At 49.9% G+C, this 16,723-nt stretch overlaps 1 protein-coding gene across 1 annotated transcript in view; it reads left to right on the top strand.

Annotated features, from left to right (window-relative positions):
* The window catches only part of LOC144601564 (filamin-B-like), a 175,263-nt gene that overhangs the window by 34,095 nt on the left and 124,445 nt on the right, over positions 1 to 16,723 (top strand). The window contains 1 exon segment of the mRNA XM_078413762.1: positions 9,318 to 9,770. Within this exon segment, the coding sequence (XP_078269888.1) occupies positions 9,371 to 9,770 (400 nt within the window). The 5' untranslated portion in view covers positions 9,318 to 9,370.

Raw genomic sequence — 16,723 nt, 5'->3', positions numbered from 1 at the left:
TTTAGAAGGATGAGGGGGGATCTTATTGAAACATATAAGATAATTAGGGGATTGGACACATTAGAGGCAGATAACATGTTCCCAATGTTGGGGGAGTCCAGAACAAGGGGCCACAGTTTAAGAATAAGGGGTAGGCCATTTAGAACGGAGATGAGGAAGAACTTTTTCAGTCAGAGGGTGGTGAAGGTGTGGAATTCTCTGCCTCAGAAGGCAGTGGAGGCCAGTTCGTTGGATGCTTTCAAGAGAGAGCTGGATAGAGCTCTTAAGGATAGCGGAGTGAGGGGGTATGGGGAGAAGGCAGGAACGGGGTACTGATTGAGAGTGATCAGCCATGATCGCATTGAATGGCGGTGCTGGCTCGAAGGGCTGAATGGCCTCCTCCTGCACCTATTGTCTATTGTCTATTGTCTAAATGCAAAGATGTGCCTTTGCCAGCACTCGAAGGCAGCTGATGGTGTGTGTCTGAACAAGGCTTCTCCACATCATTTAGTCACATCTATCAAAGCCCTGTTCATAGCTTGTTGCTCAACTCTACAACTGGACAGGCAATTCCGTTTAGTTTATTGTCACGTGTACCGAGGTACAGTGAAAAGCTTTTGTTGCGTGCTATTGTTGCGTGCTATTGTTGCGTGCTATTGTTGCGTGCTATTGTTGCGTGCTAACCAGTCAGCAGAAAGACAACACATGAGTCCTAGAGTCACAGAGTGATACAGTGTGGAAACAGGCCCTTTGGCCCAACTCGCCCACACCAGCCAACATGTCCCAGCTACACTAGTCCCACCTGCCTGTGTTTGGTCCATATCCCTCCAAACCTGCCCTATCCATGTACCTGTCCAACTGTTTCTTAAACGATGGGATAGTCCCAGCCTCAACTACCTCCTCTGGCAGCTTGTTCCATACACCCACCACCCTCTGTGTGGAAAAGATACCCCTCAGATTCCTATTAAATCTTTTCCCCTTCACCTTAAACCTGTGTCCTCTGATCCTCGATTCCCTTACTCTGGGTAAAAGACTCTATGCAAATACCCAATCTATTCCTCTCATGATTTTGTACACATCTATAAGATCTCCCCTCATCCTCCTGCGCTCCATAGAATAGAGACCCAGCCTGCTCAACCTCTCCCGATAGCTCACACCCTCTAGTCCTGGCAACAAACCATGATAAAATTGAATTATTTTATTAAATGCTCCCATCAGATAGTAATGCCAGTGTACATATGGCAGTAAACAGTTCCGTGAGATGCCAATAAACAAGACGGATGTGTATCTGGAGAATGCCTTAGCTCAAATATCCCCAGCCACCTCTCCACCCCTCTCCCCCCCTCTCTTGCCCTCCTCACCAGGCCCCTCTCGCTTCCTCAAGTCAATTCTAACACGGCTCATCCCCGACATGACTTTCAATTTCCTTTTCCCAGTTGTTGTTTAGTTCAGTTTAGAGATACAGCGTGGAAACAGGCCCTTCGGCCCACCGAGTCCGCACCGACCAGCGATCCCCGCACACTAACGCTATCCTACACACACTAGGGACAATTTACACAAACACCAAGCCAATTAATCTACAAACCTGCACGTCTTTGGAGTGTGGGAGGAAACCGAAGATCTTGGAGAAAACCCACGCAGGTCACGGGGAGAACGTACAAACTCCGTACAGACGGTGCCCGTAGTCGGGATCGAACCTGAGTCTCTGGGTTCTGGTTCTGGTAGGTTACAGCGCAAACACCTCGTGAGTGGTTATCTCGCGCAGGGTCTCTGGCGCTGTAAGGCAGTAGCTCTACCACTGCGCCACTGTGTTTCATTGATATCTGTCCTTCCTCCTGTAAAAGAACTTAGGACTTGGAACCTGGAACATGAACCAGGGGCCACACACAGTCTAAGAATAAAGGGGAGGCCATTTAAAACTGAGGTGAGAAAAAACTTTTTCACCCAGAGAGTTGTGAATTTGTGGAATTCTCTGCCACAGAGGGCAGTGGAGGCCAAATCACTGGATGGAATTAAAAGAGAGTTAGATAGAGCTCTAGGGGCTAGCGGAATCAAGGGATATGGGGAGAAGGCAGGCACGGGTTACTGATTGAGAATGATCAGCCATGATCACAATGAATGGCGGTGCTGGCTCGAAGGGCCGAATGGCCTCCTCCTGCACCTATTGTCTCCGTTTTTTATGTTTCTATGATGCCAAGTAACACTAATCTCCATGTAGCCCGTGCTTCCCCCCCTTTCCATCCTCTCCCCCTTCCTAGTTCTCCCACCAGTCTTACTGTCTCCCATTGCATTTTACCTCTATACCGCCTCCTCGCCTGACATCAGTCCGAAGAAGGGTCTCAACCCGAAACGTCACCCATTCCTTTTCTCCAGAGATGCTGCCTGTCCCGCTGAGTTACTCCAGCATTTTGTGCCTAACTTCGATTTAAACCAGCATCTGCAGTTAGACAATAGACAATAGGTGCAGGAGGAGGCCATTCGGCCCTTCGAGCCAGCACCGCCATTCAATGTGATCATGGCTGATCATTCTCAATCAGTACCCCGTTCCTGCCTTCTCCCCATACCCCCTGACTCCGCTATCCTTAAGAGCTCTATCCAGCTCTCTCTTGAATGCATTCAGAGAATTGGCCTCCACTGCCTTCTGAGGCAGAGAATTCCACAGATTCACAACTCTCTGACTGAAAACGTTTTTCCTCATCTCAGTTCTAAGTGGCCTACCCCTTATTCTTAAACTGTGGCCCCTTGTTCTGGACTCCCCCAACATTAGTCCTTTCCTAAACTAATCTCCTCTCCCTGCACGTGATCCATATCCCCTCCATTCTCTGCATATCCATGTGCTTCTCAAAAAGCTTCTTAAATGCCAATTCCTGGTGTTTAACTGCATGAAGAAAGTATATAAAAGTTGATTGAAAATGGGACCCCAGCGTATATCTTACTCTCACAATGTAGTCTTTGAAGGTCTTTTATTGCTTTAATATTTTGTGCGTTTATGCTACAGAAACCCTTCTTGCTTGTAACATCTGGAAGGCATTATAGTGGCATGGTTCACTGGTGTTGTGTATAGTTTGTGCCTACAAATACTCCATCACTAACTGCTCCACTGAGCGATGGTCAATCAATGACCAGGCTGACTCCCAGCAAGCGAGAGAATGTTTAGTTTAGTTTAGTTTAGTTTGGTTTAGAGATCCCAGCACGGAAACTGGCCCTTCGGCCCACTGAGTCTGCGCTGACCAGCAATCCCCGCACATTAACACTATCCTACACACACTAGGAACAATTTGCAATTACACCAAGCCAATTAACCTACAAACATGCACGTCTTTGGAGTGTGGGAGGAAACCGGAGATCCTGTAGTAAACCCACGCAGGTCCCGGGGAGAACGTACAAACTCCATACAGACAGCACCCGTAGTCAGGATCGAACCTGAGTCCCTGGCGCTGTGAGGCAGCAACTCTACCGCTGCACCGCCGTGCCGCCCAATATTCAAGTCAAGAGTGGCCTTGTGCTGTACTAGCCCACTTCCTTCAGCTGTTCAGTGGCATCAATCTAGCTGCAGGTCACAGAATCACACAAACAGGCCCTTCGGTCCAACTCACCCATGCTAACCTCGCCTGGGTGCCATTCAGATTGGACCGAATGGACTTGATTTCGGGCAAAAGTGAACAAGAAAAGGATAACTGGAAAAAATATGCAAAACTCCAGAATAAATGATTTTCTGTTAGTGGGTACTCACAAATATGGTTTTTTTGGTGGAAGGAAACAAAACTTTTTTGAAAAGAACAGATTTTAATAACTTTCGAGAAGTCCACAGGACTCAGTTGATGACCACTCTGCCCATTGTACCATATGCTAGCCCTACAGCACGGAAACAGGTTATTCAGCCCATTGAGTCCACGCCAACCATTGCTCACCCGTTCACATTAGTTCTATGTTATCCCACCCCCTTGGGACAAGTTACAGAGGGGCAATTAACCTACAGACTCGCTCGTCTTTAGGACGTGGGAGGAAACCGGAGCACCCAGAGAAAACCCACATTGGTTGGGGCAGGTACTATAACAGGGCGGCACGGTGGCACAGCGGTAGAGTTGCTGCCTTACAGCGAATGCAGCGCCGGAGGCTCAGGTTCGATCCTGACTACGTGCGCCGTCTGTACGGAGTTTGTACGTTCTCCCCGTGACCTGCGTGGGTTTTCTCCGAGATCTTCGGTTTCCTCCCACACTCCAAAGACGTACAGGTATGTAGGTTAATTGGCTGGGCAAACGTTTTAAAAAAAATTGTCCCTAGTGTGTGTAGGATAGTGTTAATGTGCGGGGATCGCTGGGCGGCACGGACCCGGTGGGCCGAAAGGCCTGTTTCCGCACTGTATCTGTAAATCTAAAATCTAAACAACATTTAAAAGACAGTTGGACAGGTACATGGATGGGAAAGGTGGAGAGGGATGTGGGGCAAACGTGGGCAGATGGGACTTTGGGCTTTCCATGTTAGATAACTTGATGACTCAACGTCTTGATAACTCAAGGACTCATTGACAAGAAAACACAATGACTCATGGCTTTATAGCTGGCTGGCTCAATGAGTTGATGACTCAGTGTCTCCATGACTCCAAGTCTGACCCATTGGGACTCTGCCAAGCCCTGGGGCTTGGGTGACAAGGGGCAGTGAACCATTCTAGGGTCTTCACTCGCGCAACACCAACATTCACCCCACTCTGCTACATCCAAGGGGAATACCTGATGGAATTAATGAGTGGCTTGGCAAATACCAAGCCCCTCGTTATTTGCATCAGGTATTCCACATGCAGCCAAAGAACTCAGACAAACTGTGCGCAGAAATAAATGTATCACCTTTTATTGTATATGGGACTTTGGTTTACAGTTCATCTGTAGCTTGGTTTGTCTGGATGTGAGTGTTTCAGCACGTGTCCACTCATCATCATCGGCGGTCACTGGAAGCGAGTTTGACTGTCCTCCCCATAGGGTGGGACGCCTGTGCGTGACTTTGTTTAACGTGGGGAGACTGGTGTACAGACAGCCACCACACGGTCCTTGACAGATCTGGGTCAGGATCCAGTGGCGTGGAGTCCAAGACGACCGGGGACCCTTTCCTGCCTCAGCCTTCATCCATCCGCCTTCCCAGCCGTTGTGACGCTCCACTAAAGTCAGCCATCATCCTCCCTCCGCCTGTTCCACCGTTGAGGTCTTGGTTGGATCGCTCTTTGTCAGGGACCTCCCCCTCGACCTTACCGCCATGGGTGACACTACCAGGAGCGTGGCTCCAGACGGCATCGCTCTCAGGATCTCAGGACCACACGAGCTTCTCCACCACGACACGGTACGGTGACAATCCACGGAGAAGCCTCCACTTGTTCACCATGTTTCCCCGTACATCAGTGAACAATCCAGTGTGCGCTGAACGTACTCAAGCTAAAGGAAACCCACGAATGTTCACCCACGCCCCACACCTTGTTCCTCCTGGACTGACCAGTCTAGAGAATAATTCTGAAACCCAAACCACTTTACAGAAACTGAAGAAGGGCCTCACCCATTCCTCCTCCCCAGAGATGCTGCCTGGCCTGTCCCGCTGAGTTACTCCAGCTTTTTGTGTCCATCTCCACTTTACAGAACAATCCAACACAAACATTTAACAGGCATTCAATACCATGAGTGGTAATATGTGACATTGATTTAAGTAGTATTAGTTTAGTTTGGAAACACTGCGTGGAAACAGGCCCTTCATCCCATCGAGTCCATGCTGACCATCGGTCACCCGCTCACACCCGTTCTAGGTTATCCCACTTTCTCATCCACTCCATTCACACTATAGGGGACAATTTACAGAGAGCCGGTTAACCTACAAACCCGCACGCCTTTGGAGTGTGGGGGGAAACCGGAGCACCCGGAGGAAACCCACGTGGTCACTGGGAGAGCGTGCAAACTCCATACAGACAGCGTCAGAGGTCAGGATGGAACCCGGGTTTCTGGAGCTGTGAGGCAGCAGCTATACCCGCTGCATTACTGTGCAGCCATCACAGTTAATGGTGCTATTTTGACATTTTTATTATCTTTGAAATGTTATTTAAATTTCAACTGGGAGTTGTGAATGTATTTGATTAATATTTCATCTTAGCGAAATTAAACTTCCATCACGAATTCCTGCCGCTGTTGGAAGCTGAGAGGAAGTCATTGAAGTTCACATTAATTTCACAGACACGTCGCACATTGACATTATTGTGTAGTTCAAAGACACAGTGTGTAGGAAGGAACTGCAGATGCTGGTTTACTATTGCTATTGAGGGCGTGCAGCGTAGGTTTGCTATTGAGGGCGTGCAGCGTAGGTTTACTAGGTTAATTCCCGGAATGGCGGGACTGTCATATGTTGAAAGACTGGAGCGACTAAGCTTGTATACACTGGAATTTAGAAGGATGAGAGGAGATCTTATCAAAACGTATAAGATTATTAAGGGGTTGGACACATTAGAGGCAGGAAACATGTTCCCAATGTTGGGGGAGTACAGAACCAGGGGCCACAGTTTAAGAATAATGGATAGGCCATTTAGAACTGAGATGAGGAAAAATCTTTTCAGTCAGAGAGTTGTGAATCTGTGGAATTCTCTGCCTCAGAAGGCAGTGGAGGCCAATTCTCTGAATGCATTCAAGAGAGAGCTAGATAGAGCTCTTAAGGATAGCGGAGTCAGGGGGTATGGGGAGAAGGCAGGAACAGGGTACTGATTGAGAATGATCAGCCATGATCACATTGAATGGTGGTGCTGGCTCGAAGGGCCGAATGGCCTCCTCCTGCACCTATTGTCTATTGTCTATTACACCCAAGATAGACACAAAATGCTGGAGTAACTCAGCGGGACAGGCACATCTCTGGAGAGAAGGAATGGGTAACGTTTCGGGTCGAGACTGAAGTCTGAAGAAAGTTTTCGACCCGAAACGACAACACCCATTCCTTCTCTCCTTAGGTGCTGCCTGTCCTGCTGTTAGTCCGGCATTTTGTGTCTACCTTCAAAGACACGGTGGTCATGTTGCTGGATGAATAATCCTAAAGCCTGGAGCCACAGTTTGCCGATCAATGTGAACTCACAACACAAACCACAACTGTGAACTCCCATTCAAAGAACCACCCTCTCACCAACTAGAGAGCGGTCCTGGTCTCCCATCTATCTACCCCATTGGAGACGCTTGGTCGATCGTTAATTGGACTTTATCTTGTACTAAACGTTATCCCCTTTATCTTGCATCTGTGGACGGCTTGATTATAATCATGTACAGTCCTTCTGCAGAATGGATAACATGCAACGAAAAAAACCTTATCACTGCAGTCTGAAGACTGTAATCTGGAGACTGAAGTCTGAAGAAGGGACTCGACCCGAAACGTCACCCATTCCTTCTCTCCCGAGATGCTGCCTGACCCGCTGAGTTACTCCAGCATTTTGTGTCTACCTTCGATTTTAACCAGCATCTGCAGTTTTTTTTCCTACTCGTATAGCTTTTCACTGTACCTTGGTATACGTGACAAGAAGCTAAACTAAACTTTCATCATTTAATTATTAATTAGAGTCACAGCGTGGAAACAGGCCCTTCGGCCCAACCTGCCCACACCGACCAACATGTCCCATCTACACTAGTCCTACCTGCCTGCATTTGGCCCATATCCTTCTAAACCTGCCCAATCCATGTACCTGTCTAAATGTTTCTTAAACGTTGCGATAGTCCCAGCCTCAACTACCTCCTCCAGCAGCTCGTTCCATACACCCACCACCCTTTGTGTAAAAAAAGGTTCCTATTAAAACCTTTCCCCCTCACCTTAAATCTGTGTCCTCTGGTTCTCGATTCCCCTACTCTGGGCAAGAGACTCTGTTCATCTATACAACCTATTCCTCTAGTGCTACTCTAAACTAGTAGTAACGAAATGTAACAATTTTAGTTTATACTGCAAGATTTAACAATTTTAGTTTATACTTTAAGATTGAAGAATTTGAGTTAATGCTGTAAAGTTGAACATAGAAACATAGAACCATAGAAATTAGGTGCAGGAGGAGGCCATTTGGCCCTTTGAGCCAGCACCGCCATTCATTGTGATCATGGCTGATCGTCCACAATCAGTAACCCGTGCCTGCCTGCTCCCCATATCCCTTGATTCCACTAGCCCCTAGAGCTCTATCTAACTCTCTTTTAAATTCATTAGTTTATGACGCAAGATTTAACAAACTTAGTTTAAGATTTAAGAATCTTAGTTTATGCTGCAAGATTTAACAATTTTAGTTTATGGTGTAAGACTTAATAATTTTAGTTTATGCTTTAAGGTTTAACAATTTTACTTTATGCTGTAATATTTACAGGGCTTGTCCATGCTGTGCTGTACTGTATTGCACTACTCTGTACCATATTGTACCGTTGTGTGCTGTGTTTTACTGTTGTGTGCTGTGTTTTACTGTTGTGTGCTGTGTTTTACTGTTGTGTGCTGTGTTTTACTGTTGTGTGCTGTGTTTTACTGTTGTGTGCTGTGTTTTACTGTTGTGTGCTGTGTTTTACTGTTGTGTGCTGTGTGTGTTCTGTGCAGGGCAGGGCATGTCCAGGCGGTATTGCACTACACTACAATGTACTGTACTGAGCTGTGAACAGTACACTGTACTGTTGTGTGCTGTGTTGTGTTGTGTGCTTGATGGGCAGGGCTTGTCCATGCTGTGCTGTATTACACTGTGTTGTACTGAGCTGCTGTGTTGTGTTTGCAGGGCAAGGCTTGTCCATGCTGTGCTGAGCTGTACTGTACTGTACTGTATTGCACTACACTATTCTGTACTGAGCTGTGCTGAGCTGTGCTGTGCTGTGCTGTATTGCACTACACTACACTGTGTTGTACTGAGCTGCTGTGTTGTGTTTGCAGGGCAGGGCTTGTCCATGCTGTGTTGTACTGAGCTGTATTGCACTGTGCTGTGCTGTACTGTACTGTATTACACTGAGCTGTGTTGTACTGTGCTGTATTACACTGAGCTGTGCTGTGCTGTACTGTATTACACTGAGCTGTGCTGTACTGTACTGTATTACACTGAGCTGTATTGCACTGTGCTGTGCTGTACTGAGCTGTGTTGTACTGTGCTGTATTACACTGAGCTGTGTTGTACTGCACTGTATTACACTGAGCTGTATTGCACTGTGCTGTGCTGTACTGAGCTGTGTTGTACTGTGCTGTATTACACTGAGCTGTGTTGTGTTGTGTTTGCAGGGCAGGGCTTGTCCATGCTGTACTGTATTACACTGTGTTGTACTGAGCTGAGCTGAGCTGAGCTGTGCTGTGCTGTACTGACCTGCTGTGTTGTGTTGTGTTTGCAGGGCAGGGCTTGTCCAGGAAGGGGAGCGGCGGCTGTGAGCGGTGGGAGGGGACGATGTTGGCGCAGCCGCGACTGAAGGAGAGGGAGAGGGAGAAGGAGAGGCAGCCGGACCGGGACAGGGAGCCGGAGAGACGGGCCAGGGCGGACGACAGAGACGCTGAGATGCCGGTGACAGAGAAGGACCTGGCGGAGGACGCGCCGTGGAAACGGATCCAACAGAACACGTTCACCCGCTGGTGCAACGAGCACCTGAGATGTGTGAACAAACGCATTGGGAACTTGCAGAGTGACCTGGCGGATGGACTGCGGCTTATCGCCCTGTTAGAGGTGCTCAGTCAGAAGCGAATGTACCGCAAATATCACCAGAGACCCACCTTCAGGCAGATGCAACTGGAGAACGTGTCCGTCGCACTGGAGTTTCTGGACAGAGAGAACATCAGGCTGGTCTCCATCGGTCAGTGCCCCACTACACCCCTCTACACACCCCCACTACACACCCCACCGCACCCCTCTACACACCCCACTACACACCCCACACACCCCACTATACACACCCCACTACACCCCTCTACACACCCCACTACACACCCCACCGCACCCCTCTACACACCCCACTACACCCCTCTACACACACACCACTACACATCCCCACCCCTCTACACACCCCACCGCACCCCTCTACACACCCCACTACACACACACCACTACACATCCCCACCCCTCTACACACCCCACCGCACCCCTCTACACACCCCCACTACACACCCCCCACTATACACACCCCACTGCACCCACTACACCCCCACACCCCTCTAACCCACACCCACCCCAGACCCCACCCTACACCACCACACCCCAACCCACCACACCCCACTACATACACCCCCACCCCAACCCCCCTCTAACCCACCCCGACCCCCCACACTACACTAACCCCCTTCTAACCAACCCACACCCCAGCACACCCCCCCCACCCCACTCCCCACCACCTCCTCTAACCCACCCCACTCCCCCTCTAACCCTCCCACACCCCCTCTAACCCTCCCACACCCCACACCACCCACATACCACCCCAACCCTCCCGCACACTACACTACACTCCCCCCTCTACACTACACAACCCCACTCTAACACTTACCCTTCCGCACCTAACGCTAACCCTCCCCCCTCAACACTACACTACTGCCCCCAACCTGCACCCACCCCCTAACACCCAACCCGCACCCACCCCCTCTCAACACTAACCCCTCCCGCACACAACAGCATCTTTAAATTCAGACACACATTTTCCTTTATTCAAACATGCAAACTATATCAGCAGTTTGTGAAAGTGTAAAATGTACCGTAGTTACTATATTCAAGTGAAATTAACTAAAGATTTAACTAAACCCACTCCCCCCTCACTAATACTAAACCCCCCCAACACCAACACCGACCTCTCAACACCCACACCCCAACCCTCCCCCCTCACCCCCCACACCAACCCTCACCCCCACACCAACCCTCACCCTCTACACCCACACCCCAACCCTCCCCCCCTCAACCCCCACACCAACCCTCACCCTACACCCCCCCTCACCCTACACCCCCCCTCACCCTACACCCCCCTCACCCTACACCCCCCTCACCCTACACCCCCCCTCACCCTACACCCCCCTCACCCTACACCCCCCCCTCACCTACACCCCCCCCTCACCCTACACCCCCCCTCACCCTACACCCCCCCCCCCCTCACCCTACACCCCCCCCCTCACCCTACACCCCCTCACCCCTACACCCCCCCCCCCCCTCACACCTACACCCCCCCCCCCCTCACCCTACACCCCCCCCTCACCCTACACCCCTCCCCCCTCACCCTACACCCCCTCCCCCCTCACCCTACACCCCTCCCCCCCTCACCCTACACCCCCCCTCCTACACCCTACACACCCCTCCCTGCCCCTGGGCGTGGCTTCTCGCACGTCTCTAGACTTTCCTCGCTCGCTTTAAACTCGTTCTCTCACTGACTCTCCTTGCTTCACAAGGTGTGGCTTGGCACCCACTTCCCAAAAACTCCCCCTCTCTCTCTCTCTCACACTTTAAACGTGTTCTCTCTCTCTCCCACTCACACATTGTCTCACATTCTCTCTCATTCTCATTCTCTCTCTATATATTCTCTCTCTATCTCTCTCTTTGTCCCTCTCTCCCTCCCCCTCTTTCTCTGTCACAAGGTGTGGCTTGGCACCCACTTTCAAAACTTCACCCCCCTCTCTCTCACTTTAAACGGTGTTCTCTCTCTCTCTCTCTCTCTCTCTCTCTCTCTCTCTCTCTCTCTCTCTCTCTCTTCTCTCTCTCTCTCTCTCTCTCTCTCTCTCTCTCTCTCTCTCTCTCTCTCTCTCTCTCTCTCTCTCTCTCTCTCTCTCTCTCTCTCTCTCTCTCTCTCTCTCTCCCCTCTCTCTCCCCACACACACTCTCACACTCTCTCTGTCTCTCTCTCTTTGTCTCTCTTTGTCTCTCTTTCTCTCTCTCTCTCTCTCTCTCTCTCTCTCTCTCTCACACACTCACTGTCTGTCTCACTCACTCACTGTCTCTCTAACTGTCTGTCTAACTGTCTCTCTCTCACTGTCTCTAACTGTCTCTGTCTGTCTCTCTCTCTCTCTCTCACTCTCTCTCTCTCTCTGTCTGTCTCTCTCTCTCTCTCTCTCTCTGTCTGTCTCTCTGTCTCTCTCTCTCTCTCACTCTCTCTCTCTCTGTCTGTCTCTCTCTCTCTCTCTCTGTCTGTCTCTCTGTCTCACTCTCTCTCTCTCTCTGTCTCTCTCTCTGTCTCTCTCTGTCTCCCACTGTCTCTCACTGTCTCTCTCTCTGTCACAAGGTGTGTGTGGCTTCTCACTCACTCTCTCACTTACATTAAACTTGTTCTTTCTCTCTCTCTCTTTAACCTTGTTCTGCTAAATACTTACTAGCCATGGCAACACACCCCGCATGTTGGAGGAGGGGAGGGGAGGCGAGGCGAGGCCAGGCCATTGTTGGCAATAAATGAGTGTGGGGAAAGTTCCACTGGAGGTGCCAGTTTAGTTTGTAGTTCTGTGCGTTACAGTTCATTGTTCCCGCATGGATGTGATGTGATGTTTGCTAAAGTTTCTTTTGTAGCCGAGGGTGTTGGTGTAACAGCTCTGGTGTGTAGCAGACATTCACCGCCTCCTGTTGCATTCTCTGCCCCCTAACTTGACCTGTGAGCCAGACATACCCGCGAATGAGCACGGCGGCTCAACACGACCATTGTGTGTGTGTTACTGTGTGTGTGTGTTACTGTGTGTGTGTGTGTGTTACTGTGTGTGTGGTGTTACTGTGTGTGTGTGTTACTGTGTGTGTGTGACCGTGTGTGTGTGTGTGTGTGTTACTGTGTGTGTGTGTGTGTGTTACTGTGTGTGTGTGTGTGTGTTACCATGTGTGTGTGTTACCGTGTGTGTGTGGTACTGTGTGTGTGTGTTACCATGAACGTGTGTGTGTGGTACCGTGTGTGTGTGTTACCATGAACGTGTGTTTGTGGTACCGTGTGTGTGTGGTACCGTGACCGTGTGTTTGTGTTACCATGACCGTGTGTTTGTGTTACCGTGACCGTGTGTGTGTGTAACCGTGTGTGTGTGTTACCATGACCGTGTGTTTGTGGTACCGCGTGGTGCGTGTTAGTGCGTGGTTTGTGTTGATCCTGGGGCAGGCTCCCTGCAGTCTGTAGCCGATGCTTAGCTCTGGGTGTGTTGGGGATGGGCCGTGATCTCATCCCTCCCCCAGTGGCTGAGGTCACAGACCGGCTACACACTTCAACCCCACTCTGTCCCTGTTTGCCAACCCCGCCCGCAGTGGACAGTGACACCGCCCACAACACACAGTGGACAGTGGCCCCGCCCACAATACACAGTGGACAATGGCCCCACCCACAATACACAGTGGACAGTGGCCCCCGCCCTCAATACACAGTGGACAGTGGCCCCACCCATAATACACAGTGGACAGTGGCCCCGCCCACAATACACAGTGGACAGTTGCCCCGCCCACAATACACAGTGGACAGTGGCCCCACCCACAATACACAGTGACCCCCGCCAGCAATACACTGGCCAGTGGACAGTGGCCCCGCCTGCATTATACAGTGGACAGTGGCCCCGCCCACAGTGGACAGTGGCCCCGCCCACATTATACACTGGTGTTTCACGAGTCGCCGGTCACTCCGCACCACACTGGCTGTGGGTTATTGCAGTGGCGTGTCGGTGCAGCCAATACCAAGACTGTGTGGCACTGGACCACAGTCAGAAGATCATAAGTTATAGGAGCAGAACCAGGCCATTCGGCCCATCAGGTCTACTCCACCATTCAATCACGGCTGATCTATCTCTCCCTCCTGACCCCATTCTCCTTCCTTCTCCCCATAACCCCTGACACCCCGTACTAATCAAGAATCTCTCTACCTCTGCCTTAAAAGTATCCACTGACTTGGCCTCCACAGCCATCTGTGGCAATGAACCGCACAGATTCACCCCCCTAGGGTCCCTACAACCCAGCAGTCCAGGGTCCCTCTGCTGCTGGACGTTGGGTGGCAGGGTATGTTGGGGTACCCCTCCAACAAGGGACATGATATCACCTCAGGGGGCCACACGAGTGGCAAGAGGGCTGGGCATAGTTCCGTTCAGTTTATTGTCAGGTGTACCGAGGTACAGTGAAAAGCTTTGTGTTGTGTGCTAACCAGTCAGCGGAACGACAACACACGATCACAGTCGATCCATTCACAGTGTGTAGATACATGATAAGGGAATAGCGTTTAGTGCAAGGTAAAGCCAGCAAAGTCCCATCAAGGATAGTCTGAGGATCATGAAAGAGGCAGATAGTAGTTCAGCCCTGCTCATAGAGTCACAGAGTGACACAGCGTGGAAACAGGCCCTTCGGCCCAAATCGCCCACACCGGCCAACAATGTCCCAGCTACACTAGTCCCACCTGCCTGCGCTTGGTCCATATCCCTCCAAACCTGTCCTATCCATGTACCTGTCCAACTGTTTCTTAAACGATGGGATAGTCCCAGTCTCAACTACCTCCTCTGGCAGCTCGTTCCATACACCCACCACCCTCTGTGTGAAAAAGTCACCCCTTGGATTCCTATTAAATCTTTTCCCCTTCACCTTGAACCTATGTCCTCTGGTCCTTGATTCCCCAACTCTGGGTAAAAGACTCTGTGCATCAACCCGATCTATTCCTCTCATGATTTTGTACACCTCTATAAGATCACCCCTCATCCTCCTATGCTCCATGGAATAGAGACCCAGCCTACTCAACCTCTCCCAATAGCTCACACCCTCTAGTCCTGGCAACATCCTGGTAAATCTTCTCTGAACCCTTTCAAGCTTGACAATATCTTCTCTATAACATGGTGCCCAGAACTGGACACAATAGTGACGGTTTATGTGAACGGGACCGAACTGAACTCTGACCAATGTACATATAGTTGCGGAGAATGTCGGGGGAATTTTGCACAGGTCTTGTTTTGCACATTAAAAAAAAAAAATCTTCAACAAAGTTTATTTTGATTTAAAAAATAATAATTTTAGTGGCCGTGTGAGGCAGCAACTGAGCCTTGCTTTCTGCAGAGAATGACTTTGGTTCAGTCGGCCTCTGTTCCCTGACCTTCCCTCTGGGTTAGCTTTTTTTTAATAAAAAAAGTCCTATTGGGCAATGTGAAGGCTTGAAACTGTAGTTAAACATTTACAGGCGGGGGTGGCAGAGACAGTTGCCCTAGCAGTGCGAATCATAACCTGCAACTCTAGTGTTCCAAGCGTTGGTGTGTGTGTGCGTGCATGTGTGTGTGCGTGTGCGTGCGCTGCTCTTAAAGCTGCAGGCTTGCAGGTCTGGACTCACCCTCTCACCCAGTTTGTTGTCATTAGTGTGTGTGTGTGTGTCTATGAGTGTGTGTGTGCCTGTGTGTGTGTGTGTGCATGCGTGTCTGTGTGTAAATTGGCCCCAACACACCTGCATCTGCTTGGGTAACTCACAACCCGGCGGTTTGATGTGTAGGAAGAAAACGGCAGATGCTGGTTAAAATCGAAGGTAGACACAAAATCTGGAGTATTACACAAATATGCAATAATTAATAATGTCATCAATTTAATAGTGCAAAACCAAAGTCTACAATGCAGCCAAAAACACAGTCGAGTGAAGAACTCAGTTGCAGAGGGAGTGGCCAGTGTCGTGTTCAGGAGGCCAGTGTTTGTTGGCAAGAAAGACACAGAATGCTGGAGTAACTCAGCGGGTCAGGCAGCATCTCTGGAGAGAAGGAACGGGCGGCGTTTTGGGTCAAGACCCTTCTTCAGACCCGAAACGTCACCCATTCCTTCTCTCCAGATATGCTGCCTGTCCCGCCGAGTTACTCCAGCATTTTGTGTGTACCTTCAGTGCAAAGCCAGCACCTGCAGTTCCTTCCTACACATTTGTTGGGAAGAGGCTGTACCTGGGCCTGGTAGTCGTGGTATTCGGGCACCTGTGTGGTGGGAGTGAAGGCAGATTGTGGCCAGGGTGGCGTGGGCCTTTGTCAGGGTCAGTTGCTCACTTGCTGAAGTGGGGAGGACTTTGAGGCCTTCTTCTTTCCTGCAGAACATTGGCAGCCTGTGAAACCACCCTTCCACTTTGTAGCTTATCCTGGACCATGCAGACATGGAAAACCTTTCTGACATGGTCCAGGCTCCATGGCATCACCGCCAGCTGCTCCTGGTCAGTTCAGGAATTAATTCATCCAGTTGCACGAGATGTTGTGATTTGTGGAGATTTATTAACGAGCGCACACGGGTGGCGCAGCGGGTAGAGCTGCTGCCTTACAGCTGGAGACACCGATTCAATCCTGACTACAGTCTAAGAATAAAGGGGAGGCCATTTAAAACTGAGGCGAGAAGAAACGTTTTCCACCCAGAGAGTTGTGAATCTGTGGAATTCTCTGCCACAGAGGGCAGTGGAGGCCAATTCACTGGATGTTTTCAAGCGAGAGTTAGATAGAGCTCTAGGGGCTAGGAATCAAGGGATAGGCTTGTATACACTGGAATTTAGAAGGATGAGAGGAGATCTTATCGAAACGTATAAGTTTATTAAGGGGTTGGACACGTTAGAGGCAGGAAACATGTTCCCAATGTTGGGGGAGTCCAGAACAAGGGGCCACAGTTTAAGAATAAGGGGTAGGCCATTTAGAACTGAGATGAGGAAAAACTTTTTTCAGTCAGAGAGTTGTGAATCTGTGGAATTCTCTGCCTCAGAAGGCAGTGGAGGCCAAATCTCTGAATGCATTCAAGAGAGAGCTAGATAGAGCTCTAAAGATAGCGGAGTCAGGGGGTATGGGGAGAAGGCAGGAACGGGGTACTGATTGAGAATGATCAGCCATGATCACATTGAATGGC

Source organism: Rhinoraja longicauda, chromosome 17, assembly GCF_053455715.1.
Source record: "Rhinoraja longicauda isolate Sanriku21f chromosome 17, sRhiLon1.1, whole genome shotgun sequence".
NCBI classification, from domain to species: domain Eukaryota; kingdom Metazoa; phylum Chordata; class Chondrichthyes; order Rajiformes; family Arhynchobatidae; genus Rhinoraja; species Rhinoraja longicauda.
Note: the sequence above shows the minus strand (reverse complement) of the source record. Positions and strands in the feature narration are given on the sequence as shown.